Source organism: Macadamia integrifolia, chromosome 3, assembly GCF_013358625.1.
Source record: "Macadamia integrifolia cultivar HAES 741 chromosome 3, SCU_Mint_v3, whole genome shotgun sequence".
In the NCBI taxonomy this organism is placed as follows: Eukaryota; Viridiplantae; Streptophyta; class Magnoliopsida; order Proteales; family Proteaceae; genus Macadamia; species Macadamia integrifolia.
Window position 1 is genome coordinate 5324932 of NC_056559.1, and position 27396 is coordinate 5352327.

At 38.0% G+C, this 27396-nt stretch overlaps 4 protein-coding genes and 1 non-coding gene across 8 annotated transcripts; 3 read left to right on the top strand and 2 right to left on the bottom strand.

Moving 5' to 3' along the window:
- Nucleotides 1-609: 609 nt before the first annotated feature.
- LOC122073408 (anthocyanidin reductase-like) lies at nt 610-3904 on the top strand. The gene is made up of 5 exons (XM_042637997.1): nt 610-832; nt 912-1081; nt 1200-1415; nt 2955-3331; nt 3490-3904. Exons 1-5 carry the CDS (start codon nt 673-675, stop codon nt 3626-3628), a joined length of 1062 nt encoding a protein of 353 aa, XP_042493931.1. The 5' UTR covers nt 610-672; the 3' UTR covers nt 3629-3904.
- Nucleotides 3905-4746: 842 nt separating this feature from the next.
- LOC122074935 (putative anthocyanidin reductase) lies at nt 4747-7960 on the top strand. The gene is made up of 5 exons (XM_042639927.1): nt 4747-4937; nt 5020-5192; nt 5288-5503; nt 6779-7155; nt 7760-7960. The coding sequence occupies exons 1-5, from the start codon at nt 4811-4813 to the stop codon at nt 7896-7898; spliced, it is 1032 nt and encodes a 343-aa protein (XP_042495861.1). The 5' UTR covers nt 4747-4810; the 3' UTR covers nt 7899-7960.
- A 788-nt stretch (nt 7961-8748) lies between these two features.
- On the top strand, nt 8749-10809 carry LOC122073194 (glucan endo-1,3-beta-D-glucosidase-like). The gene is made up of 2 exons (XM_042637730.1): nt 8749-10150; nt 10629-10809. The coding sequence occupies exons 1-2, from the start codon at nt 8785-8787 to the stop codon at nt 10658-10660; spliced, it is 1398 nt and encodes a 465-aa protein (XP_042493664.1). The 5' UTR covers nt 8749-8784; the 3' UTR covers nt 10661-10809.
- Nucleotides 10810-19790: 8981 nt separating this feature from the next.
- LOC122075003 lies at nt 19791-19945 on the bottom strand. Its single transcript, XR_006139144.1, has one exon. It is a non-coding gene; the product is annotated as a U4 spliceosomal RNA (small nuclear RNA).
- Nucleotides 19946-20365: 420 nt separating this feature from the next.
- Nucleotides 20366-26281, bottom strand: LOC122074021 (glutamate receptor 3.2-like). 4 transcript variants are annotated; one of them, XM_042638803.1, is made up of 7 exons: nt 25879-26278; nt 24923-25270; nt 23446-24791; nt 23090-23367; nt 22459-22490; nt 21982-22376; nt 20366-21083 (listed from the first exon to the last, which is right to left on the bottom strand). In XM_042638803.1, the coding sequence occupies exons 2-7, from the start codon at nt 25170-25172 to the stop codon at nt 20616-20618; spliced, it is 2769 nt and encodes a 922-aa protein (XP_042494737.1). In that variant the 5' UTR covers nt 25173-25270; nt 25879-26278; the 3' UTR covers nt 20366-20615. The 4 variants fall into 4 exon arrangements, 3 of the variants coding, with proteins under 3 accessions (XP_042494737.1, XP_042494736.1, XP_042494738.1); XM_042638802.1 differs by having other exon boundaries at nt 25875-26278; XM_042638804.1 differs by lacking the exon at nt 25879-26278 and adding an exon at nt 25542-25846.
- Between the last annotated feature and the right edge of the window lie 1115 nt (nt 26282-27396).

Consider the following 27396-nt stretch of genomic DNA (forward strand, 5'->3'; position numbering starts at 1 on the left):
TTTTTTTTTTTTTGTTTTTTTGTTTCACTTTTTATTCCAAAAAAATAGAAACAGACCATAAGTGCATCAAACAGAAGATTCCGTTCCATATTTCACGCTTCTCACCTTTTTTTCTTTTTTAATTTGTTTCATAAGGTCAAGTGAAAAAAGAAAAAAAAAGAAGGTGATCGAGTGTGTGACATCACCCATATGTGCCCTCCATTAATGAGGGAAAATATGTTTGCTTTTAAACCTACTAATACCATTTGTACAGCCCTGTGATTTTAAATCGGGTGAAGATCAAAAGCAAATTAAGTAATGACAACAATAGAAGGGGGAGTGAATAGTCATCAAACCTAATAATGTCAGCCGCATCATTTCTAGGTTTGAAAAGAATCCATTGTTGATAAGGACTATGCCAATCCAATAATGCCAGTCGCATCATTTCTAGATTTAGAAAGAATCCATTGTTTGGACTATTGTATGGCATAGTAAAGAAGTATAAGGAGTAGGGTGAGGCTTGATAATGACAACTAAGGAAGCACTTGCATGGGGATAATCAATTCAGTTGTACGGTCAGGATTAGCTACTGAACTCTAAAAGGAGCCTAAAAATGTATAATGTCTAGAAAATTTTCTTATCCTTTCCTCTTTCTTTCTTCTTCAATTATAGAGTCTTCTGAAACCCGCTTTTATGACCTCAAGATCGATCTCTGCAATGGAGGAAAAGGGAGGAAGGGGCAGTGGCCACCGAACCGTTTGTGTTACAGGTGGTGCAGGTTATCTTGGCTCTTCTTTGGTCAAGAAGCTCTTACAGAAAGGGCACACAGTCCATGCAACTCTCAGGAATCTGGGTAGCTAACAACTTCTCTCTCTCTCTCTCTCTCTCTCTCTCTCTCTCTCTGTTACTTATTTCACTTTGTTAACTCACAGATGACCAATCAAAGGTAGGCCTTCTCAAGAGCTTCCCTGAAGCAAATACCAAATTACGGTTGTTCAAGGCTGATATCTATAATCCCGATGAGTTCAATACTGCCATCCAGGGCTGCGATTTCGTGTTCCATGTGGCCACTCCCTTACAAAGCAACACCCAAAGTTCTCAAGTCTGTTTCTTTTTCTCTGATCTTTTAGTTCTTCATTATTCTCACTTCATTTTTGGATTTTGATTTCTGGGTTTGGCTCTAATTTATATGGGTTTTTGTTATTTTCATAATTAAACAGTACAAAGACACGACTGAAGCAGCGGTAGCAGCAGTGGAGAGCATAGTGAAGTCCTGCATAAGATCAGGAACAGTGAAGCGACTCATATATACTGGCTCTGTGGTTGCTGCATCACCATTGAAAGAGGATGGTTCTGGTTTCAAGGACTCCATGGATGAGTCTTGTTGGACACCTCTTAATCTTCCAATTAATTACTACGGTTTCGAGACTCTGAAGGTGATTAATTAATTAATTATTATTATTATTATTATTATTAAATCCTTATCTGTAAATTTTGTTTCATGTTAACGCTTTGTTTTGCTAGCTCGTATCAATTCCATTTTTTTTTTATTTTTTATTTTTTTAAGCCATGAATTCCAGACTGGAGAAACCTGAAATTGGTCCAACCTGTTTATTAAAAGTGTCAGAGACAAGCAAGACCTAACTAACATTTGGAAGTTCCTGGTGCAAGGGTGCTACCAGATGGGCGCCTGACCTATTAATAGTCCGACTCACCGACTCAGACTGATATGTTTAAAGTCCATTTGGAGCATGTTTTTTAAGTCCAACATTTTTGAAGCATGATTATAGTTTGTTTAGAGATAAATGTCAGATTAATCCATTTAAAACCCATTTAAGGCTTGTTATTATCCCGAATATTAATAGCCCAATATAGGACCAAAGCATCCAATCTTAGAAGCCACCAACTTAGTTGTAACAACTCCAAATTTGTTGAAAGAACAATCAGATTTGTTGCCCTTCCCTCAATGGTATTCTTATAATAGCCTCACAAATGACCCTAGGAAATATGTTACAAATTAGACTAGTTTTCCATTGAGATCCACTCATTAACTTCGACACAAAATAGAATCTATCTATCAACCCTCAAGTAAGGCTCCAGAATAGAAAAAAACTCCACTAATGGAATCCGAGGATCTAACCAAATCTTGGTAAGTCTCCCATGCCAATCCTCATACAAACTAATTTTTATCAAAACAAAGAGAACACTAACAATAGTATTCCAAACCCACAACCTTCGCCTACGCATCACACCTTCATCTAATAACCTACCCGATGGGAAATACTTAACTTAGCTTTTAGCATCAAGGTCCAAATGCTACCTAGGGTTAGACAACTCCCTCCAAGCTAGTTTTGTCAAAGAGCAAAATTATGACACGGAGCCAACCTAAGCCCAAGACCCCACTCTTTAATTTAGACATAAAAACTAAGAAAAAAAATAAAATAAAATAAAATAAAGCACCAGCTATATTTTAAATCCACCCATATTCCCCACTAATATTTTGTCTCATTTTCCTTTCTTTAATCTAATCCCTATTACAAAAAAAAAAAACTATATTTAATTATAAGGATGAATTTTCTATACACCCATAATTCTGAGGTGTGAATAAGACACATAATCGAAAATATCACTAAAGAGTAAAATAGTAAAATATAGATGGTAAATCAGAGGCTACACCAATTTAACTTCATTCGTATTATGTAGCATAGCTTATTAGATACAATGTAACTTCAAGTTTAAAAAGCATCTGTAATGACGTGTCCTATTAATTTTAATGTCTTCAATTGGTTTTGTACCTACCCCATCACCCCCACTCCTTTTTTTTTTTTAATGTTATGATGCACTATAATATTATAGTCTACACCGCCCTCCCCCCCACCACCCCAAAAAAAAAAAATATTAAAAATTGCTGCATTATATTGCAATGAACTGTGATGAGGTGCTGAAACTGTAACTTTTAACTGTTGCATTTGCAGGATTATACCTATTCGAAAACTATATCAGAAAAAAAGTTACTGAGCTATGCATGTAAAGAGAATAAAATGGAATTGGTGAGCTTGGCTTGTGGCCTCGTGGGAGGAGATACTGTTCTATCTTACATATCTGGAAGCATTGCATGCCTTATGTCCCAACCTTTAAATGATCCAATTTCTTATCAAAGCCTAGAATTTTTACAAGAGTTGATGGGTAAGGTTCCTATTGTGCACATTGATGATGTATGCGAAGCTCATATCTTCTGTATGGATCAAAGGTCATTGCAGGGAATATTTTTGTTTGCAAGTGACTTCCTAAGTACAAAGGAGATTGCAGATTACTTCTGTCTATATCATCCCGAAATTTGCATTGCAGAAGAGTAAGAATATCTCCCCAAGTTTAATCTATATATATATATATGAAGAACAGAAGCCATTGAAAAAAAATTAAATTGGAAAACAAACTACAGTGATATGAAATTAGAAATTTTTTTGTTGGATGATTCAAATAACAAAGAGTTGTGTGGCTCTGTTTCAGGTTTCATGGACGGAATGGTAGTGAAGTGCGTTGGGGTTCAACAAAGCTGAATGATGTGGGATTTAAGCCCAACTATGATGCTAAGTTGATATTAGAGGACAGTTTACAGTTCTTGAGGAAGATGGGTTCTTTCAAATGAAGTATTTGACAAATGTGCACGTGTGGCCATATGAGAGAGAGACAGAGAGAGAGAGAGAGAGAGAGAGAGAGAGCGAGCATATATATCTGGGCTCATATTATAGCTTGAACTGTGGGCTCATATATTGCTTGAAGAAGTCCAGTAAAGCGAAGTATCATTTAGACATCTAGATAATCTATCATGAGAATTGATACAATTATGAGGTGCATGCATGCTTTGAATTTCCTATTGTTGCTTTAAATTCGTTCTAGTAATATTTCTAAACTATTTATTGCACCCCTCAAATGATCATTTGGATAAGGTTTGGTTGATTAATTTAAGTTTACATTTTAATTTTCTTATGTATTAAAGTTATTTGAGATGGTCGTATCTCCATAGGTGATCCATGACACCCATGCGTACCCACATTAATTAATGAATGATGAATCACAATCATGTGCTCAACTCTGGGCGTTTTAGGAAATTGAGATAAAGATTATAATAGTTTTAGAAAAAAGAATGCTATGTGATAGTGTTGTATAATTCCGAATATATGGGAAATTGCAATTAGGTTGTGAAAAGAGCACAAAAAATCCTCTGCGGGGAGGCAATGAGTGGCAGGGAGTATTCGACGACTGAGGTACATGCCAGGGTCTTCTCAGCCATTGGATCCTCATTGCCACTCATTGCCAACCACGTCCATGAAAAGATGCCTATGCCTCAACACCATTTCCCCATATGTCTAGGCTACACAATATTTTTGGGTAGCGTTCGTTCTTCCATACTTTTATAACATTCTTTATGCTAGAAGAATTAAAAAAACTCATACCAAGGACAACACAAAGCCCATTTGAGAACATCATGGGCAAGACTAGCATTTTTATTTCTCTTTAGAAAAACTAAAACACAACCAGAAAAACAAGACTTAAGGACTAACCTTATATATCTAACCAACAACAGTAGATATCTTGAACGGTAGATGCACATGAGGCCCAATATCAAAACTGACCATTTATAATTGATCAGCATCATCCATGACGACAGTTTTGATTTGAAGAATAGGCTTACAAGGATAGGGGTTGTGGGACTTAACCTATAGGTGTAGGTGTGGGTGTGGGTGTGGGTGTGGGTGTGGGTATAAAGAAGGGTAAGGAGTGCTTGACGTTCACCCGGAAAGATTTTCAGAAAAATCAATTTTCTACAATGGAGGAAACGGGCAGTGGCCACAGAACCGTTTGTGTTACAGGTGGTGCAGGTTATCTTGGCTCCTCGTTGGTCAAGAAGCTCTTAGAGAAAGGTCACACCGTCCATGCAACTCTCAGGAATCTGGGTAACTAGGAACTACTCTCTCTCTCTCTCTCTCTCGGTCTCTCTCTGTTTTATTTATCTCACTTTGTTGAATTAACTCACAGATGACCAATCAAAAGTAGATCTTCTGAAGAACTTCCCAGAAGCAAATACCAACTTACGGTTGTTCAAGGCTGATATCTATAATCCAGATGAGTTCGATACTGCCATCCAGGGCTGCGATTTCGTCTTCCATGTGGCCACTCCCGTACCAAACAGTACACAGATAAGCTCTCAAGTCTGTTTCTCTTTCTCACTGCATCTTTGGATTTGATTTCTGGGTTGGCCGCTCTAAATGTAAATTGGGTTTTTGTTATTTTCATGATTAAACAGTGCAAGAACATGACTGAAGCAGCGGTAGCAGCAGTGGAGAGCATAGTAAAGTCCTGCATAAGATCAGGAACAGTGAAGCGACTTATATATACAGGCTCTGTGGTTGCTACATCACCATTGAAAGAGGATAGATCTGGTTTCAAGGACTCTATGGATGAGTCTTGTTGGACACCTCTTAATCTTCAAATTAATTATAACGATTCCGAGTCTCTGAAGGTGAGATTATTTCTTTAATTGATTGCGTTGTTACTATATCCTTATCTGTAAATTTTGTTTAACCTAGTAGAGTAGTAGACTAAGTGGAAAGGCCTAGCGCACTTGGTGGTGTGTGGACCATAAAGCCTCCCTAAAATAAAATAAAAGGGCCACTTGGTAGACTTTGATTAGAATATGTTGCACTAAAATGAAATATTAAAATCTCTTGAGCTTCATCTACCCATATATATATATATATATATATATTTTTTTTGAAGGCTTTGAAAGAGAAAAAATAAAAGAAAATGATTCATTAGATTCTATTGCACTGAAATGATATATGGTTTTACCAAAAATAAAAAGAAATGATATATAGGCAAGTGTTTATTTCTGGAGCAACCCCTGCGTCTAGACACTAGGATAAGTGTCCTCACGAAAGGTATAGTGGTCATTTTGCATACCTTAGTATCTTTGGTATAAGGGTCACCTAAAGACAAAAACTTTAACTCTGTGAATACTTATTTTTGAGTCCTTATCAGTCTTCATGCACAAGTAGAAATTGCACTTCCCCATAAGAAACATTTTTCAATTTTTTAATCGAGAGGGTTTTTTGCCTAACAGCGTGGCCCTGTGAGGTCAATCACAGTACTGCCAAATGGGTTATTTTCCCCATTTTTAATTGGGAGGGGGTTTCCAATAACACACTGGTACTAATTTGGACATATGAGAAACCTAAGTTACGAATGTTAGAGTAGGGCAATTTGAGGATAGAGAAAGAGTCTTCGCGTGCCAAAGGACCGTGTGGATCCTTTTCCCTTTTTAAATTTCAGTAATTAAAAGAAATATATATATATATATATATTAATGAAAAACTTTGGAATCAAGGATACCAAAACCTAGATTGGTTGTGTGAAAATTCAAATTAAAATTATTTATCTGTTCGTGTCGCCATATTTGGTGTTCGTGTCAGTCGAGGTCCTATGTGATCTGTGTCCGGCACATTTAAGTTTTCATCAGCTTATTCACCCAAAAAAAAAATTTCGTCAACTTATCTATATTTTGGAGGATATTTTCAATATATTGATATTAATCTAATTTATTTATTATTATTATTATTTTTTTTTGGTGGGTAAAGGATCTTAATCTAAGTTGTATCATATTTTATTTTTAAATATTATGCACACTTATTATAGTCTACACCAAAAATACAAAATTATCAAGCTCCATCTGCATTAATTATATTGTAGTGAATTGTCATAAGAGACTGAAACTGTAACTTAAATGATATATTTGCAGGATTATGTCAAATCGAAAACATTATCAGAGAAAAAGTTATTGAACTATGAATGTAAAGAGAATAAGCTGGAATTTGTGAGCTTGGTCTGTGGCCTCGTGGGAGGAGATACTGTTTTACCTTACATACCTACAAGCTTTGCAATGCTTATGTCCCAACCGTTGAATGATCCAATTAGTTATGGAACCCTAGAATTTTTACAAGAGTTGTTGGGTAAGGTTCCTATTGTTCACATTGATGATGTATGCGAAGCCCATGTCTTCTGTATGGATCAAAGGTCATTGCAGGGAAGATTTTTATTTACAAGTGACTTCCTAACTACAAAGGAGATTGCAGATTACTTCTGTCGATATCATCCGGAAATTAGCATTGCAGAAGCGTAAGATTAACATCTCCTACAGTTGGAAATTTCCTTCAAGTTTCACAAATTTTCAAATTTATTACTTTAAAAGTTTTAAATTTTTATTTATTTTTGCTAATGAGGGTATCTAGACATTTGGCCCAACTAATCTTCCGGATGCACGTTTACACCCTTACACACGCGAATTAACGTTAGCTTCGATCCCTATGAGAACCATAGAAATCGAGGGACTTAATGAAGTTGAACTCAGGACATATGTTGATTAAGAACACTCCCTTGTCACCTGAGCTATACACTTGGGGTTCAAAATTTTATTCTATTTGAAGAATAAAAAAGCCATTGATATATATATATATATATACCTTTAAAACTGAAAGAGGTCACAGGTTGTGGAACTAGTCAGGCCGAAGGCTTAGATACCTATCATTTAAAAAAAAAAAAAAAAAAAAAAGAGAGAGAGAGAAAATTAAAATATTTTATTTTATTTATTAGATAATCCAATAACAAAAAAAAAAAAAAAAAAAAAAAAAAAAAAAGAGAGAGAGAGAGAGAGAAATTAAAATATTTTATTTTTATTTATTAGATAATCCAAATAACAAAGACATATGTGGTTCCATTTCAGGTTTCTTGGACGGCATGTTAGTGGTGTGTGTTGGGGTTCAAAGAAGCTGAATGATATTGGATTCAAGCCTAGCTATGATGCTAAGTTTATTTTAGATGACAGTGTACAATGTTTGAGAAAAAAGGGTGCTTTGATATGAAGTGTTTGATGGCTACTTGCCCTTTGAATTCTATTTCCCTAGATACCATCCGTGGTTTGCAACTGCTTGGCTGCAACTCGGATAGCCAAATAAGTTTCTTTGCCTATGAGTATTTTTAATTTTTTTTTAAAATTTTGAGTGCAGTACAATTGTTGTTAAATTGATGGTGAAGATCAAACCGTGTTATTAACATAAGATCACTTCATGACATATGTGAAAATTGTAAATGGTTCAAAGTAAGTAAATTTAACCAAGCCAATTTCTTGAATATGAGCAAGAAATGGTGGCTCAATAAAGAGGAAGGTCCACAAAACTCTCCATATGTAGCCAGGCCTGCACAGGCCAAACATGGATCCCCAGCGGCCCAGCCACAATTGGCTCTATAACCTAGCCGTTACTCTGCCGGAGCCACGTCTGTAGGTCCGGTTCTGTACTCTGTAGTCTGTACGGCTCTTAGATAAGATTCCCTGCCTTCCTCTTAATTATGTCTCCACTTTGGAAACAATAACCAGAGAAATCCAACCCTAACAAAAATTTGAAAAGACAAATTTATCCATCCACATTTTCATTAAAAGTATATAATCATAAGGGTGAGATAGTCATTTAAAAATTTAACAGCTGGCTCTAAAGATTTTACTCCTGAGTCCAAAAAGAAGGACCAATTTTTCAAACTAATTATTCACATTTCACACTCGTGAGTCGTGCATTGTTTAGATGACTGATTTATCCTTTCGGGTGTCCGGCGGTTGGGCCCCTTGTCACCGAAACTACCTTGTCAACAGACAAAAGGTAAAGGGTAATTTAGTAAAATAAGAATCATCCTTCATTTCTACATATATATGGAGTCTCCGTTTCAAAATTCCTGCTTGGACTTGCAGGTGCCAATATGGATTCTCTCAAGCTTTTGCGATTACTCTTCTTCTCCTCCCTCCTCCTGCAACTCCTCCATTACGTTTCAGGAGTGGGCGTAAACTATGGCACCATAGGTAACAACCTCCCTTCCCCAAAGAGAGTAGCCCAGCTTCTCCAATCCACCCTCATCGACAAAGTGAAGATCTACGACACCAACCCTGACATCCTAGAAGCCTTTTCCAACACCGGCATTGACATCATCGTCGCCGTCGAAAACCAACACGTTTCCAACCTCAGCTCCGACCCCACCGCCGCCCAACTTTGGTTCACTAACCGCATCGCCCCCTACCTCCCCGCCACCTCCATCGTCGCCATCGCCGTGGGTAACGAGTTCTTCACCAGTACTGGTCCCGACACCAACCCATCAACCTTGTTCACCGCAATGCAGAACATCCACGCTGTCCTCGTGTCACGTGGCCTTGACCGGAAGATCAAGGTCACCACCCCCCATAGCATGGCCGTACTAGCCTCCTCTTTCCCTCCCTCCTCTTCCACCTTCGCTCTTAACCTCATGCCCACTATGACTTCCATAGTCGGGTTCCTTGCGGATACGGGTGCTCCATTCATGGTAAATGCCTACCCGTATTTTGCTTACCGTGACAACCCGTCTCGGATCGATCTACAGTACGCTTTGTTAGGCAACTCCAGTACAGGTGTCAAGGATCCCAAGGGCTATGCCTACACTAATATGCTTGATGCCCAGATCGACGCCGTCCGATCTGCTATCGACGCTCTGGGGTTCGGGAACCGGTCGATTGGAATTACTGTCTCGGAGTCGGGTTGGCCGTCGAAGGGAGACTCGGGTGATACCGCTGCCACGTCGGAGAACGCTAAGACTTACAACACGAGATTGATCGAACGAGCAGAGTCTAATAGAGGGACACCCATGAGTCCTAAGGATGTGGTGGAGGTCTTCGTGTTTGCACTGTTCAATGAGAATCAGAAGGAAGGTGGGGTCAGTGAGAGGAACTTTGGGATCTTTAATGGTGATGGATCGAAGGTGTATGAGCTTGATCTAAGCTGTAAGTTTTGCAGTAGCAACGGTGAAGGAAAGCTGAGTGGGTTCGGGGAGAAAGGATCGAGTGGTCCGAGGGGTGCGTCGGTTTGGTGCGTGGCGAAGCCACATGCTGATGAGAAAGTGTTGCAGGCGGTGTTGGACTTTTGTTGTGGACCTGGTGGGGTAGACTGTAACGATGTGTTTCAAAGTGGGGGATGCTTTGAGCCTAACAAACTTCATGCACATGCCTCTTATGCCATGAATGCTTATTATCAGATGCATGGTAGGAACTACTGGAACTGTGACTTCAAAGCCACTGGCCTTGTTACCTTCAGTGATCCCAGTGAGTACTCTCTCTCTCTCTCTCTCTCTAAATATAAAGTAGTCAAAGAAAGTAAAGTTGACATTTGGGGTGCACAATGATCACCATGGCTTAACATGTGGGTGTAGGGGTCTCTTGCACTGCCCTTTCAAAGTTTTAATAATATTATCAAAATGCCATCAAATGAGATGGATATAAAATACAAAATGACATCTTTTACAAATTTGACCACTTCTTTTAATCATTTAATTATTTTAAGTTGAAATTATACTAATGAAATATTATTCTGATCCTTTATCATGGGGATTAACCCATATAATACCATGTAGTATATAGTAAAAGGTTATAAAGGTTATACTTCAACAAGAATAGTGATAGGAAAGATTTTTTTATTTTATTTTATTTATTTTTTAATTTTTCCCACTTTAGTGGGTATCTCATGAATGTAATGTTCTTGCATGTCCATTTCCATTTAACTTTTTTTTCTCTATCTCGTCAGGTTATGGAGCCTGTCGTTACCCACAACAGTAGAAGGCATAGAAAGACTACATATGGTGGAGAGTCTGATGACAGCTCTCATGTCTGATATAAAAGAATGGATATTTAAGGGATGATGGATTGGATTAAATGTTACTGTGTTTGATAGTGATTTCAATCAAAGTAGCTTTATTTGATTTGAATTTTAGACATTTTCATCATCTTTTTGAGTTTTAAAATGAATGTGTCGGGGTGGGGTAAGGGATCCGTGTGGAGTGTGGACTGAGCGGAGAAAAACACAACATGATGAAACCAACCACAAAGCTTCGGATTTGCCCGTCATCTACGGCTCTATTATGGGGTTTGTCACAAAAAGTTGTTTCAACTTTTGAATTCGCATATGCGGCCAGGTTCATTAAAGGTTAAGGATTTAAGTTCCCCACGCCGCCAGCTAAAAACCTAAACTGCATGTTAACGTTAAAAAATTGGGTGTAAGATTTCTAACATTCTATTTTGTTTCTTTCTAGCACGAATATTGTCATACCAAATGGGGAAAAAACAAAATGAAGGAATGCAAATGGACTGTTAAAATCTAAATTCAATTCGAATTTGTTTAGAGGTATCCAAGGATTTAGGGGAAGGTATCTATTTTGGTAGCGATATTAGTATTGGTATCTGTCGATATCGATCCAAATCGATCCGAATCAGACCAGATCGGTGGCTATCGGTCTATTTTACCTTTGTTTTTTCTAAAAAGTACTATTTTACCCCTGAAACGATATAGAATTGATCAGAGATCAGGGATCGGTCTCTGCCGATACTGATCCAATACGGCAGATATTTGAAACCATGGAGGTATCTGTCTCCTTTTTGAGGATTTTTGAATTTCATTAAACTGTTTTGGTGTAAATAATTATGTTCAATTTGGTAAACAATTTTGATTTTAAGTGAGAAATGTCCGATTGATAGGAGATAAGTGAATGGGTGGTGGTTTAGATGGGTTTCTAATCAATTAAATCAATTCCAGATTATTCGATTCCACATTAATCTTGTCAAAGCATTCACATATGGAGTGGAGGAAAGCACCTCAGATGGCCAAATTCTCTCCATTAAGGATGGAATCAAATTGCTTTGGTCAAATAGAGACAATTTGCAGAAGCCTCTATGATCACAAACTAAGAAACCTGAACCTCCATTAGTCAAATTAGGGAGTCTTGCTGCATCACAATTTACCTTGAAAACTCCATAAGATGGTGGTGGTGGTGGTGGTGGTGGTGGTGGTGGTGGTGGGAAGGGGGGGGGTCCACCATTTATATTTGTTTAAGGATGATCAGCTGGACTTGGACTAGGAGGAGTGGGGACAGTAACAGTAGCATGGATATACTCAGTGTGTGCTTTTTAGGCGTCCATAGCCACTTATTGAGGTCCAGCATCTTCTCTTAGAGATTATGTCATTACCGGCCTTCCACACGAATCAAGGAATAGAGGAGGCAAGGCCCATAGCCTCTTTGAATGTTACTATTCCCATAGTTCACCCCATCCCAACCTTTGATCCATTGATGATAGAGAGGCTCTTCTCCATAAGGCAAAAGACAAGAGAGGGAGCTTCCAAACCAAATATGGAAGGCCAATTGTCACTAATATGTTTATATAAAGTCTGCTTGAGTGTCCTAAAGGTCATTGGTCAAAATATAAGAAAAGACATTCACATCCCATACTAAAACCATTCTTATTTAGAGAGATGAAAGAAACCATTAGTAAATGCAGATATGCTACAAGACTTTTAAATTTCTCCACTTCACTAATTCTAATTGAAAGAAGAGGAAAACCAAGGGGTGAAAACAGATGTTATCATGTTCATATTTTGATAAAACAAGTAACCTACTGATATATCTATCTTAAAAAAAGATTAACATATTCTAGATTAACAATATTACATTAACATATTCTAGATTAACACTATTACAATTTGTTAAGTTTGTCTCGAATTCTTGACCCGTTTTGAAGATTGACCCGATCCAACATATTTTGGTAGCTACCGGAATGGAAAGTTTTCTGAGATTTGTGATGGAAGCAGAGGGGTTGGGCCAATAGGCCCAAGCCTAGATTAACATATTCTAGATTAACAATATTACATTAACATATTCTAGATTAACACTATTACAATTTGTTAAGTTTGTCTCGAATTCTTGACCCGTTTTGAAGATTGACCCGATCCAACATATTTTGGTAGCTACCGGAATGGAAAGTTTTCTGAGATTTGTGATGGAAGCAGAGGGGTTGGGCCAATAGGCCCAAGCCCAGATCCCATCACTGATCTCGTATGGGGTGCGGGGGCGTAGCGTCTGCGGTATGGTTCGACCGGATTGACCTCGACCCGATGGGTTGACTCGCTACTTGGAGTATATATAATGTACTATTGCTTGTTGAAAAAGTCATTGTATTTTAAGGTTTTTTTGAGCTAAGGTTTCAGGGCGAGTTTTCTCGCCACTGCTTGAGTGTAATATCTCTTCTACAGAGTGAAACATCTTCTTCTTTGCCTGATGACGTAGCACACCACCCTGGTGTGTGAACCTCGTTAAATCTCTGTGTCGTGTTGATCTATTGTCTCTTTATTTTTCGTGTTTCTTGGTGTTTGATCTAACACAATTAATTATTTCTATTTAATTAGAATGAAGTTCATATTATACCATCTCCTCGACAACAGAATCAAAAAACCTGAGAGCTGTATCATCTCAATCACCCCAGACCTTGCAGTGGCATCGGACAGCTAGCAGCATCAGATCATGCAATCCTAGTAATTCCCAGCACTCTGATATGAGCTGAAAGACTGAAGGTTGAGAGGATGATATTCTTAAAACCTCCACCACAAGAATTATTTTTCCGGGCCACCAGATAATCTTTCCCGACCCCACCCAAACCCGACTGGTATCATACTTCATTTTTTTCTCTTCCTTGGCGCTCCAAAATCTGGCTTTACCCAAAAAAACACTCCTCCCCAACAAGAAACTTAGAAGGGGTTACGTCGACAAAGGTTGCACTATATCATCAGACATTCACCCCTGAATTTAGATCCACCAAGACATTATTCAAGAAGGGAAATACCACATCCAAATCATACTAACAGAAAAACTAACAGCAACAGTTGGATGAAGGAGGCTATTCACCTCTTCTGTAGCCACGGAAGTTAGATATAAGACACCAAAAAACTAACTACAAGCCTGCAGAAGGATAGAGAGAATGAAAGAGAGAGGAGACAAAGAAGAATTCTGGGGAAGATGATGAAAGTCTGAAGGAGTTAAAAAGGTAGTTTTGCAATAACATCAATGGCTCGGAATCGCCAAAATGGCTTACAATTGGAACGTCCATATTTAACAGTTAAAGGCTCACACGGATCGCTGGCGTGAATTGGGAGATCAAAATCCTCTGTTTTTCCTTGTTTTGCTACCTGCAGAACATGACACGTGGATAACATAAGATTCAACGGTCAAGGTTGAGTGATGATTATTACATCCGGTGCGTTGGTCTTAAAGTTATCCACGTGTCGTGTTCTGCAGGTAGAAAAATAAGGAAAAACAGAAATGAGAAAAACAGAGGATTATTTTCCTGAATTGGGAAGAGCCCTCTTTGGCTCTCTATTTTTTTCCCTGTCCTTTTATACACAGATTACCAAAATTATTTATTTTTTTCAAAATAAACAAATCAAAATATTGAGAAACGAGTCCAACTTATTTCCTTAGACAGTAGACTGACCCAATCAGTAGTCCATTTTGGGGAAGAATCAGTCTTCATATTGGACCTACAATTGCATAGATATGCATTTCCCCAAGTTTTCTTTATCAATCTAAACCATCTGATCTGCCTCTGATTAGGTTTGATTTTTTTGGCTTTAGATATCTGAAACAAATGGTGAATTGATTTCACTACATTTATTTGTAGCGTGACTTAAGGAAAATTCGGTCCAAATATTTATATAGGACTATAGGGGTGCTATTTTTAGGTTCACAACTTATAGATCCGACCTGGCTGACCGAATAAAATCAAAGCTTAATCGCCTACTTAAAATGGAACAACAAATAAACTTTGTTAAGGAAAAACATTTTAAACAGCTTAGAAGTTAAATAGGGTGATCAAAATAATGGTAAAATTTTTTGAGTACAACAAAAAAATGAGAATGAATGATACATGTTTTAAACGTTTAGATTTTTATGTAACCATGACGGAAAAAAAGGGCAATAAAGACTTGTATTCCTCCTCATTTATGTATCACCTACTCCTTTGTCATCAAGCCCACTGGCCCATGGAGTGATTCAAACATTTTATAACAAGTTGGACTCATAAAGGGCCCAGGCTAAGGCAGAGTTTTGCCCTGGACTAGAATCTAGATCCTACATCTAACCGTTATAACAGGGCTCCAGTACCATGATAATACTATCTAGCTAGCTAGTTTTGGGCTCGGTCCAGGTTGTTAAGAGGACTGGCCTATTAACTAGTACCCCCAAATGATTGGAATTTCGTTTCATCTGAAAAGGGGCTAAGGAGTTTGTGCTGGCCCAAGCCTTACGGAATTTGGGCCTTGGTCTGAGCTTGAGACTAAGAAGCTATAAAGAATGGGTTATTGCTGGGGCTACCGGCAATATTACTTGAGCTTGAGACTTAATAAGCTATAAAGAATGGGTTAATAATCTCTAGCCAATCTCTTGTGTTTCTCACCTTCAAATAATAATGCTTCCATTGATTTTCTTGTTCATTAAACAAAACTAGTTAGATAGTTAAATGAATGATTTGATAATAGGATTCATCTTGTGATTTTCATATTAGATACCTTCTTAGTAATTTGTTATCCATTGGTTTCAATATTAGTTATTACAACGATAAACTATGATTTCATCATAAGTTTAAAGTGTTTTTTTCGTCAAATCTTGTCACTATAAGTTATGAATGTAAGATTTCATTATGGTTCAAGCCCAATAATAAACCGATCTAAACCCTGTATTAATCCGATATTGAAAAACCAAAATAAATCAAAACCAAATCGGACGGAAATTGAAATCGACCGAAAACCAAAATTCCTTAACGGATTGGTTTTGGTCTCCCTTATTCTTAGACCGAAATCGATTCAACCTGATCGAAACCCAACCGAACCGACGGATTGACACCCTTACTTTAGCCCCACACATACAGGTCTGACCAGGTTGAACAAATAAAATCAAAACTGAACCGCCTATTTATTAAATGGTCTAGTTTTTGCATATGAAAAAAAAAAATTGATAATCGGTCGATTTGGTTTTGAACAAATAACCTATGAGGTCGACCAGCTACACCAACCGCACCAAAAAAACAACAATAAAACTACTGAGACCTCAACCAAAATGACAAAAACCACAATCGTATCTAAAACCGAACCAACCAATAGTTTCTTTGTCTTTCCTCAAATTCCTTGTAATATCTTCACTAGGTTTTAGTTTATGGGGAGGGGATACATGCACATCACCCTAGCTCACCCCTCAATCGATGATTGGTCAAATAGGGAGATGTTTATGTACTTTTGATCGGGCTTTTAACCCTATCAGTTCCTTTTTGCACGATCATGCACAATGCCTTTTGCTTAGTTTTATTATTCTTGAAAATTTCAAACAAGCATACCGATTGCCTCCCATTATGAACGACCATTGACATGAGACCGTCTGCACACTGTTAACCAGCCATTTACTTATTATTCTTGGTCATAGGTGACGTAGACCAATTACATAAATAGGGTTTCAAGGGAGCGGAGGGAGTGAGCAAGAGATAATGTTGGGAGGATTTAGATTTTCTCCAGCTAGGAATGGCTAGAGAGGAACCAACAAGACACAGAATAGGAGAGTAAAATCGGGGGTTTCACTTTCTCTTCCTGCTTTGTGTCTTACTGTTCCCTCTCCAGGCGACGAGAGAGGATTTAAATCCATGCTCGTGCTAGGACGAGGTTGCATAGGAAGGGAGAGAGGAATTTAGATCCTTTCCAGACACCCCTGGCATTCGAGTGGGGGGTGGGGGGTGGGGGATGGTTCATTGCCTTCTACGGAAGAAGAATAAGAATAAGTGGGCCTCATTATAATTAAAAAATAATAATAAATAACAATAGTAGCTTAGGAGGGAAGATAGCCAATTTTTTGGTTGGCACATGTTGACTACCCAAAGTATATCTAGGGTAACTACTCTAAACGTACGTCCAAAGGATTCAGAGTATAGTAATTCAAAACCAAGGGTAATAACTAAGGGTGTCAACTCGGAACCTAAGGGTGTCAACTTGGAACCAAAACCAAAAGCTGAAACCAATTACAAATCAAATAACTGTCAACAGCGAGGTGTGGTGAGCATCGAATCAAGAGCTCCCAATCACCCGATGCAACGCTCCTATCCTCAACGACCACTCTCTTGTTTTGTAACCCAACTTTCTTCCACGTCTCTCTCTTTACATCCAATGTGGGACTAATATTCTCAAGAAGTTCAACTAATTATAATTTAAACAAGGCTAATTAATTAAGAAAAAAAAAATGTGACCGTAAAGTTAATGCTGTCTATTTCTCATCTTAAGTAAACAATGGTTGATTATGAAATCAAGTGGATGCAAATCTCCATTAATCTCAGAAAAGCTAACTTAAATGCCTCAAGGACTACTGATTAAGAGGACCAGAACTTACCCCATTAATGATTGACCTTATAAAGAACTGCTACTAATGACCCCTCCGAAACATAGCCTAACCCCATCAGTGAGGAAATTAAGCTTTCATCATATAGCATCCAATAACCTTATACTTCTCATCATCAACCACTAAAACCACCCCAAGCCCAGCCCCACTATTTATACACCCGAACTTATAGAGTAGGAATGTCAAACCATAGCCCAAACCAACAAAACCGAATAAACAAAACCAGCCCACTAATTATATACCCGAACTAGTAGGGATGTCAAAACCTAATCTGAACCAATAAAACCAAACAGGTATGAACCCCACTAATTATATACCTGAACTAGTATAGATGTCAAAACTTAACCCGAACAGTTACCCAAAAAAAAAAAAAATCTTAACCTGAACCAATAAAACCGAAACAGATATGAGCTTAGATAAGGGTGTCAATGTATAACCGAAACCCTTCTACCAGAACTGAAACCAATTTATTATGACCGAACTGAATTGCACCAAAGGAATACAATTTGATTTGGTTTCATAGGTCATAATCTTGGTTCGGTTTGATTTAGAACTATAAAACCGATGGTTAACCGGAATCTAGTGTCAAATTGTTTTAAAACTTTCAGAGTTTTAGTGTTTTGACTTTTCATTGGTCTCTATGAAAGAAAATAGAAGTAAAGGAAAGTACTAACTGAGAAGGCAAGACAAGATGGAGTTTTACTTTCACATGTCTTGACTTCCTGATTTCCAGGATCATAGTTAATTAGTTATGACCTTATAAGTCGACAAGGCAGTAAATTTCGTTAAAACCGCATTTGACTCCCTAAAGGTCTTTTCATTTTTTTTTTGTTCCTAACAAGAAATTGTCATGGATACAACAACAACAAAGCATTGCTTTATCCCAACTAAATGGGGTCGGCTACATGGATCCGCAGGAGGAACAAAAAAAAACTTTGGGGCATTCCACTCGTGAACATTTGGAAACTCGGATCCTAGCCCTTTAAGCAGCCCTGCTAGATGCCATACTCGTGTGAAGACTTAACTTTTGCATGTCTCTTCTAACTAACTCATCAATGGTCATGTTTGGCCTGCCCTAGTTCTTTTAGCTCCATACATCTACATTTGGTTACTCCTCTGTACTGGGGCATCTAAGGGCCTCCTTTGGATATGACCAAACCATCGTAATTGACATTCTTTGAGCTTATCCTGAATTGGGGTAACTCTCAAATCCGTTCTAACCTGGTCATTTCTTATTCTATCTCTCAGGGTTTTGCCGTACATTTATCTCAACATCTTCATCTCAGCCACACTCAACTTATCTATGCTACCCTTCTTGACTACCCAACACTTTGCACCATATATCATAGCTGGTTTTATGACAGTCCTGTAGAATTTTTCCTTGAGCTTTAGAGGAATACGTCGATCACATAACACTCCAGATGTCCCTCTCCATTTCATCCATCCTACTTTAATTCTGTGGAAAACATCATCATCAATCTCTCATTCTTTGTTTAACGTAGAGTCTAGATGTCTGAAATAGTCACTTTACGAGATCTCTCTCCCCTCGATTTTCACTTTCTCGCTATCAATCCTCGATCGATTGAAGTTACAACTCATATATTCCATCTTCGTTCTACTTATCTTGAGATCTATCAATTCCAAAGTATATCTCCTTAGTTCCAACTTCTCATTAATCTCTGGCACTGTTTCACCGATCAAAACAGTATCATCTGCAAAAAGTATACATCACGGGAGCTCTCCTTGAGTATTCCCAGTTAAATCATCCATGACAAGTGTAAATAGGTAGGGGCTCAAAGCGGATCCTTGATGTAACCCGATATTAATTGGGAACTCGACACCTTGACCTCCCATAGATCTCACACTAGTCACCACCTCTCCATACATGTCTTTAATTATATCTACAATCTCTCCATACATATCTTTAATTATATCTACGTATTTATTTGACACCTCACACTAGTCACCACCTCTCCATACATGTCTTTAATTATATCTACAACCTCTCCATACATATCTTTAATTATATCTACGTATTTATTTGACACTTATTTCTTCTCTAAAACTTATCATATTAAATCTTTGAGAACCCTATCATAGGCCTTTTCAAGGTTGATGAAAATCATATGAAATTCCCTCTTGCAAGTTCTAACTTTTTTCATAAGCATAAATGCCAACCCGATTAAATTTAAGAAATTTAAAACTATGATTGTAACTACAACCTCTCCATACATATCTTTAATTATATCTATGTATTTACGTATTTACTTGACACTTGTTTCTTCTCTAAAACTTGACACTTCTTTCTTCTCTAAAACTTATCATATGAAATCTTTCTAAAACTTATCATATGAAATCTTTGAGAACCCTATCATAGGCCTTTTCAAGGTCAATGAAAATCATATGAAATTCCCTCTTGCAAATTCTAACTTTTTTCATAAGCATAAATGCCAACCCGATTAAATTTAAGAAATTTAAAACTATGATTGTAAGGCCTTGCCCTTGTTGAGGGAGCCTTTCCAGAAATTCTCGACGGCCTTGGGCGAAACCCAGGCCGAGGAGGGGGTTTGGAAATAGTTTTCAACCAGCAATTGACGCGCCTCGGTTAATACCTCACTAGCTGCGTCATTGCCCCAAGCGCAAAGATACCTTCATAATCCTCCGTTCTCCCTTTTGTAGCCCACCTTTCGTCCTTCCTTCCCCACTTGTATCCGATGTGGGACTATAACTTCCCTTCTTATGGTTTTAAGATGCTATCGTTTTCTTAATTAATTAACATAATAGGTGAATGTCATATTCTCCTCCTTTACATATTTTATGAAGGTACAGCCCAGAGTCAAAATGAACTATTTCATGGGCTTTCAATTACACATTTATTATATTCTCCACAAAAAAGCAGATAAGAAACTATGGTAAAAACTTACTTCAAAACTGTAAAAGATCAATAGACATGTATGGGTTTCTGATTCAACAATCTTTTAGAAGCCTGCTGTCGGGTTCTATAGGATTCAAGCTGAACCAAAGTAGATTCTCATGAGAACTATAAACCTATTGTACCATTGAATCATGGCTTTTCCAAGCTAATTAGATGCTCAGAACTTCCTGTTTCCATATGTATATCTCTAATGTGTTACATTACAAAAAGAATGTCCAGCTTTGGTGGACATTCAAAAACCCCAAAAAGCTACAAGTTAAACTAAGGGGAAGGGAAGAAAATCTATATTTTACAGTATATGAGACTTGTATTGAACAAAAGATCAACTGACTTGTGTGAAAGTAAATACTAAATACAACAAGGGTGGACAAAAACTAATTAATTAGGAAAAAGTGTAGTCTGCATTATTGTCGTCTATTTCCTGTCTCTTGGATCCATTCCTTTGTCCATCTTGCTCACTGTTGACAGATGACTGCTCCATTTGTTTCCTCTTGGATTTTCTCTTCCATTCCTCTTCCTTTTCATCAACGAATGATAGAAACCTTTGGAGGCGTGCAGATGTTGAGCTACCAGAAACAGAAGAATGGGATTCTTCGGAAAACTGACTCCTGAACTGTCGCAGCATCAACATAAAGTATATGAAGAGTGCAACAAAGCATGCAATGCCACATATAATAAAGAGACCAGAGAAGCTGCTCAAGTGAAGCCGATCTGATTGGATCTCTGGCTGTAAACTACAAGAAGTTCCTGTCAGCCACTTGTCATGGATCCTTTGAAGATCACCATTCTCCGACAGTTGCAGAATGGCAGTGGATAGGTCAATGGCTAGGGGAGAGTCTCTTGGAAATGCCTAATATAAAACAATAAGATCCAAGGAAAAGTTCAATATGTTATGGAGCATCAACCATGTTAACTGAAGAAATACTTAAATGGTTTAAACCAAGGATAGAGAAGAATACAAATCTTGTTGAGATGCCAAGCTGAGGAAAAAGTCAATGCTATGGACAATCAACCATGTCAACCAAATGAGGAAACACTTCACGGTCTAAACCAAGGACAGTCATGACTATAACCAACTTCATTCAACTTTGCTTATATTAACTTGGACGCTGATATTGCCCAGTCAAAAAAATATAAGACATATTTTGGGGTGGGTATATGTCCATGGTTCTTTTTCTTTTTAATTTGGGGGTGGGGTTAGTTGGGCTGGGTTGAAACAAGCAAGGAAAATTGTTAAATGTTAAGATGTTGGATGGTTCAACATGTCCATGCAAGTATTAGAGTGATGAAAATTGCACTTGAAAGGTACAACTTCACTGCAATTTAAGAGCACAAAGAATATACAGAAACAATACAGTTAAGAGAATAATGTTGACAACTTCTATCTAAAAAGGTTCTTGTAACTTTTTTTTTATTATTAATTCTTTCAAATTATTAAAATTACTATTCTTATAAGTACTCTACCTTTTTTGCGTCCAAGTATTTCTTATGAACATATAGACATAAGTACAATATAGATATCAAAGTTGGAAGTTTGAAATATTGGTTGAGTTAGTACTAACTTGTTTCAGTTGAAATGTTCCCAGCATGAATTGATAAAATAGTGACTCAGCCAAGTTATTGCAGGTCCTAACAATTTTCTCCATTGAAGGTCATTCACGTCTATCCAAAAAGGTTTGTAACCATGCACTAAAGATGGTAACTTGGGGGTAGGGGATTGGGTTGCCCCTTGTTCAGAAGATACTTACAAATCCCCACCCGCTTTTGGTAAATTCTTGGCCAACAACTGAGAATTTGCAGTTGCTTGAAAGGAAGACATCTACATATGGCCTTTCATCAACAATAGCTGCAACAGTCCCATTCTCAAGGGCTGTAGCATAGGCTTCTGGTGAACCAAGGGCAATTAGTCTAGATTTAGGAATGTTTAGTTCCTCGTTCAAGTAGTTTTCAGCGAAAGATCCTACTTGGTATCCAATTGGCTCTGTGCTTGTTATCAAGCTTTCAATTCCTTTGATGGATGAAGACAGCTGTTGCACAGTGAGGATTGAAGTCAGACTTGCGGTGTAGCTTGAGTTGATTATCAGAACCACAAACAGCCATATGATAAGCACCAAGCGACCAAGGGTGCTCATAGTATTCTCTCCTGTACAAAGGTGGCAAACACTTGATTAATCATGAAACTCCTTGTAGAAGAGAACTTAAATCATCAGCGAGGCTTAACTTACTGTGGGCAAAAAACAAAGTTGAAAAGCTAAACCTGCACATTGAGAAGACAAAATGCATATCAAAATCCTGAGATATGTTCAAATGTTCAATGGAAAAATAGACTGCATCAAGTTGGGCAGATATAAACAACACCAGTATGTTTCATTTTCTATACAAGAAAGAAAAAATTCATATCTAAAGAAGAAATGAAAAATTACACTCTTTCCCCTATCTTAACCTGATAATTTCTTTCAACATTCAATCCATCTTATGGTAATTCAATTAGTAACTTAAGTAAGCATTTGCAAGTTTAATGATTTTAGCATTTTGAATTTGTGGTATTATGGACTTGTTGTCAGCCAAAAAGTGGGGGAGGGGGGACAAAAGCCTGCCAGTCAAATCAATATTTCATGGGAATTATGACCATCTGCAATGAAAGGCTCTCATCTGCAGAAATAAGGCATGGGAATTTATAAGATTGAAACTGATCCACAAATTTCAAATTCAGATAAACAAACAAAATTGCTTTAAACTGAATTAAAGAAATTGTGTCCCATAAAATTTCTACAATGTAAACCCTGTTCTCATCATCCAATGACTCAGGATATGCAGATTTTTAATTCAATGGAAGCAGTTGAAAAAAATATATACCACAGGATTGTAACGATCTGTCGCTTAGGTGGCCCTCGGAATTCATCATTTATTCTATGTTCAAGAATCCAAACAACCGCACCAACAACAAGGAAAAAGGCTGCGGTGACAGCCCACATCATTGGAGTGAATGGCCTTAGGAAAGCCCATGCATTGGAGTTCAACTTCCTGAGTGAAACCACAACAACTAGCCCTGATTCAATATATGGCTGAGTAAAATCCACCACTTTTGTTCTGTTTGTGACTATTGCAATGTCACCTACAACAGCATCGAAGTCCTGTAGGGACAAATTTACCAAAAGAAATAAATAACTTATAACCTTTTGACATTGACAAAAATATGATATAGAACTCACCTCTGTCATTATCTTATTCACAAGCTCATTGTAGTTTGGATTCTGTGATCCATCTCCAAATGGAATGAACTTATATGGAACACCATAAGGTAGCAGGCTTAGGGCAGCAGTAAATACATCTATGCAGTAACCGCGAACAGTATCACTACCATTTATTAGAGAGACAAATTGCCAAAAACTAGCTCGGTCAGGAACCCCAATCCTCAGCTGCCTTCCATTGTCTGGGAAAACCCATCCACGAGGCTTTGTCGTTGTCTGCCCAGGCCAAACTGCATTGTATAGTTGTTGGCTTGAACTTGAATGGTTAGCTGGCTTCATGTAGAGTGTCTCTGGAGGCACAATAGATAACCCAGAATAATTAGACCAATACCCAATCTGCCGAAACCCAGTCCCTATCACATTGATGACATCATATGCAGGACGGATGAGAGATCTATCTGGATTAAACTGAATTGGTCCTGTAAGCCCCGTCATATTAGTATGCAATATATTGTCTAGCAGATACCTTCCCCCATCAAATATGCTCATTTCGTCAAGTTGCAGAGCGCCTTTTAACACTACATTAGTTAACCTTGGATCATTTGAGAATGAAATGTTCCGACCCTGCTCAAAGAAGGCCTTGATTGCATGAGCAATTATCCATACAGTATCATAGGCATAGAGACCATATGGATTCAACCCTATAGAGCCACCACTCAGTTGGCTCCATCTTGAGTAGAAAGCTTTTTTCTTTTCTGAATCTGGTGTGTGTGGGCGCAATGTGAGAACTCCTTGGATTTTCTCATTGATTGCTGGATCTAGAGCAGACTTAGATTCTAAAGTAGAAGAGAGCCAGGTGGTAGCTATCCACACATACCCACTACCCATCATTCCAAGAGAGTTGGCAACCTCAAAGACCATGAGACCTGACATTTTGTAACTGTGTAAAACAATTACTCTCGACTCCAATGTTAACAACTTAACCAAAGCATCTTGAATATCGCTTCGAGTTGCCAGAGTGTCAGGAGGAAGGGCTGCTTTGTAAGAAATCTTGCAGCGCCTTTCTGCAAGTTTATCACCTAATGCAGCTATACCATTGCGCCCATTATCATCATCGGTGAAGACCGCAATGACATCCCTCCAACCATAGTAACTTACCATATCAGCAATTGCGGTCATCTGGAACAAATCATTGGGAGCTGTCTGAACAAAGAAGGGGTACTGGAGAGAAGAGAGAGTGGGATCTAGGGCTGTGAATGACAAAAGAGGGACTTGGAGTTCATTGGCAAGATGTGAGATTACATGGGCCATAATTGCGGTCTGAGGGCCGATAATGGCCACAGTATCAGTCTCCATGTATTTTAGAGCTGTAATCAGTAATGAAATTGAACGCATAACTATTAGATTATGAAAAGAAAGACCTATCATACAGATGAAACCATACACAGTCTTCTTTTTTTTTGGTAAAAAAAAATCAACAGAAGAACAGGAAAACTACCTCCTATGATGCTTAGAAACCCACTGAAGTTAGAGTCGTGGAAAGAAAGATTCAGTTTACTTCCACCAAGAAAACTGGGATTAGAATTCACATCTTCTACTGCAGCCTGCATGGCAATTTTTGCGACTTCTCCATTTATGGTAGAAAAGGTGAAAATAGATCCGATGTTCACAACGGCAGGTCTTGAGAACCCATTTGAGAACGCTCCAAGATGGAAAACCAACACCAGTAGAAGCCAGAGCCGACTCATGGTGACTATATGAGGAATCACACAGTGAATTTTCTCTGCTTCCAGAGGCACATGGAAAAAAAATATGACAGTAAACAAAGACCCACCACAGGGAAAACCTGAATAACCAAAAACAGAGCAAGCAGTTCTGAAGTTAGTTACAAACTTGTAAAAGAAGAGGAAATTTTAAGAGCTCAAAAATCTAGTCCAGCAATTAGAAAAACAGGAACAGAAATCAGGTCTGTTCAGCCCAAGATCCAAAACTGAAAACGAAAAAAAAAAAAAAAAAAAAGAAGGGCCAAAAAGGGTTGTTGGCTGTGGTTCATTGTAGACCTAAACCCCTAAAAGCAGATGCATGGAAGCCAAAAGAAAGTGTCCTCTAATACTAACCAATAAAAGGGAAATATCTCTAAAGTTCTTTTGGGGTCGAACTAGGTACACACTCAACTCCAAGGGGATAAATCATGCTGGAGCAGAAAGGCAAAAATCCACTTGTTCTGAAAAGAAGAGGACACATTTGTGGACAAACCATATTCCATAAAAATCTTAGAAGCAAACAAATGAAAAGAGAGAATTTCCACATAAAACCGACCCAAAAGAAAAAAATGGAAGAAAGCTTGGGCTCACAAGAAAAGGAAGTAGGCAGTTTATACTTAGCAGGTTCCACTTTCCATTAAATATTAGAGACAATTGAAGACGGAGGAAGAGAAGTAGAGAACCTACCCACCAGCAAGTATTCGTCGTAGAAAAAAAAATTTGAAGTCAATTGAATTCCCTCACACTAGTATTATGGAAGTCACCAAGCGCTTTTTCTTTTGCACAGTATCTCGTTGTCAATGGGGAAGTTAAAATAAGAAGATATGGGAATCCATTTGGAACGAATCTACGAAATTTAGGAAAGAAATGGAGAGAGCATTAGTGCTGGAAAAATGGAACCTTTAATGGAGATGATGATTACGATGAGACTGGTGGTAGTGGCGATGAATTGAGTGACTAATGGCGGTGCTGTTGGGTGTGATTTTGGTAGGGACTGTGAGGGTCATAGAGGATGATGACGAATCTTGACAAAGAAGATGAAAGGAGGGAGACCCTTTTCCTGTTTTCCATGTTTGGCTCTGGATGAAGTTGGGTATTTACGGGTAGAAATCGTCTGAAATTCTCATCTGTACAATTCCATACAATTCCACCCTAAATGGCTGACACGTGTAAATATTCCATATCTATGGTTCAGATTAATCAACCATAATACAATGTTAATCAACCATAATACAATCTGAACCGTAGATATGGAATATTTACACGTGTCAGCCGTTTAGGGTGGAATTGTATGAGAATTGTACAGATGAGAATTTCAGACGATTTCTACCCGGTATTTACGGAAAGCAACTCTGGTGGACTCTGTTGTTTCCATTGCTTTGGTTACTGTAGTCTGGTGTATAGTTTCTCGACAGAAAGGGAAAAAGGTTCCTTCTTGGAATCCACAGATGCTTGCTAAGTTGCTATTGTCCTGCATATGGGACCGACCCTCCTAGAGAGAGAGAGAGAGACAGATTGCTTTTACCCCCACCCACCCATCCACAGTCCCAAAGCTTATGGGTATGAATGAAAGGGATAAGGAAACAAAAACGTGGGTCAAAACCAAAATCGTAAAACTCCCATTATTTCAACCTCTTTGATTCCTTAGTGTTGGATGGTGCGAGTTTTGGACTCCTGGTAGGTTTGATGAGTGGAAGGATTTCACTGAATGGGATTGGAGACTGCTTCCACAGTAGCACGGGTCTAGATGCTAAATTGCCAAGAGGTGTTCACAAATGACCTCATAGGAGATTGATCACGCCTCCTGAGTGCCCTCAATGCATGGGATAATCAAAACAATTACCACACCATTAATTCAACCGGATGCTTGAATAGAAGGTGATAACAACCATAAGATCACCCAATTACACCCATGTATCCTTACCGGTTGCTGAAGTCCTTAACTTTCTACCAAAAAGAAAAAACACAAGACTAAAGATATTGTCTTTCCTAAATTGGAGCCAAATACAAAACATTTTCCATGAATATTAAAATGGTGCTTCACCCACATGAAGTATTTTACTTGACTAATTGTTATTAAAATATCAAACAATTTTATTTTGACACTGGATTTTTTTTTTTTTTTTTTTTTTTTTTTGAAGACACTGGAATTGTATGTATACATTTCATATAGGAGTCTGGGATTGAGCCAGGTTCTTTCTTGATGTAG

Excerpts from the sequence above, each read along its gene's own strand:
- LOC122073408 (XM_042637997.1), top strand. The coding sequence starts at position 673 with ATGACCTCAAGATCGATCTCTGCAATGGAGGAAAAGGGAGGAAGGGGC. Across the intron at positions 833-911 it reads TGCAACTCTCAGGAATCTGG|ATGACCAATCAAAGGTAGGC; the intron begins GTAGCTAACAAC and ends GTTAACTCACAG. Across the intron at positions 1,082-1,199 it reads GCAACACCCAAAGTTCTCAA|TACAAAGACACGACTGAAGC; the intron begins GTCTGTTTCTTT and ends ATAATTAAACAG.
- LOC122074935 (XM_042639927.1), top strand. The coding sequence starts at position 4,811 with ATGGAGGAAACGGGCAGTGGCCACAGAACCGTTTGTGTTACAGGTGGT. Across the intron at positions 4,938-5,019 it reads TGCAACTCTCAGGAATCTGG|ATGACCAATCAAAAGTAGAT; the intron begins GTAACTAGGAAC and ends ATTAACTCACAG. Across the intron at positions 5,193-5,287 it reads GTACACAGATAAGCTCTCAA|TGCAAGAACATGACTGAAGC; the intron begins GTCTGTTTCTCT and ends ATGATTAAACAG.
- LOC122073194 (XM_042637730.1), top strand. The coding sequence starts at position 8,785 with ATGGATTCTCTCAAGCTTTTGCGATTACTCTTCTTCTCCTCCCTCCTC. Across the intron at positions 10,151-10,628 it reads TGTTACCTTCAGTGATCCCA|GTTATGGAGCCTGTCGTTAC; the intron begins GTGAGTACTCTC and ends CTATCTCGTCAG.
- LOC122074021 (XM_042638803.1), bottom strand. The coding sequence starts at position 25,172 with ATGAGTCGGCTCTGGCTTCTACTGGTGTTGGTTTTCCATCTTGGAGCG. Across the intron at positions 24,792-24,922 it reads GTTTCTAAGCATCATAGGAG|CTCTAAAATACATGGAGACT; the intron begins GTAGTTTTCCTG and ends TACTGATTACAG. Across the intron at positions 23,368-23,445 it reads TGAATAAGATAATGACAGAG|GACTTCGATGCTGTTGTAGG; the intron begins GTGAGTTCTATA and ends TTGTCCCTACAG.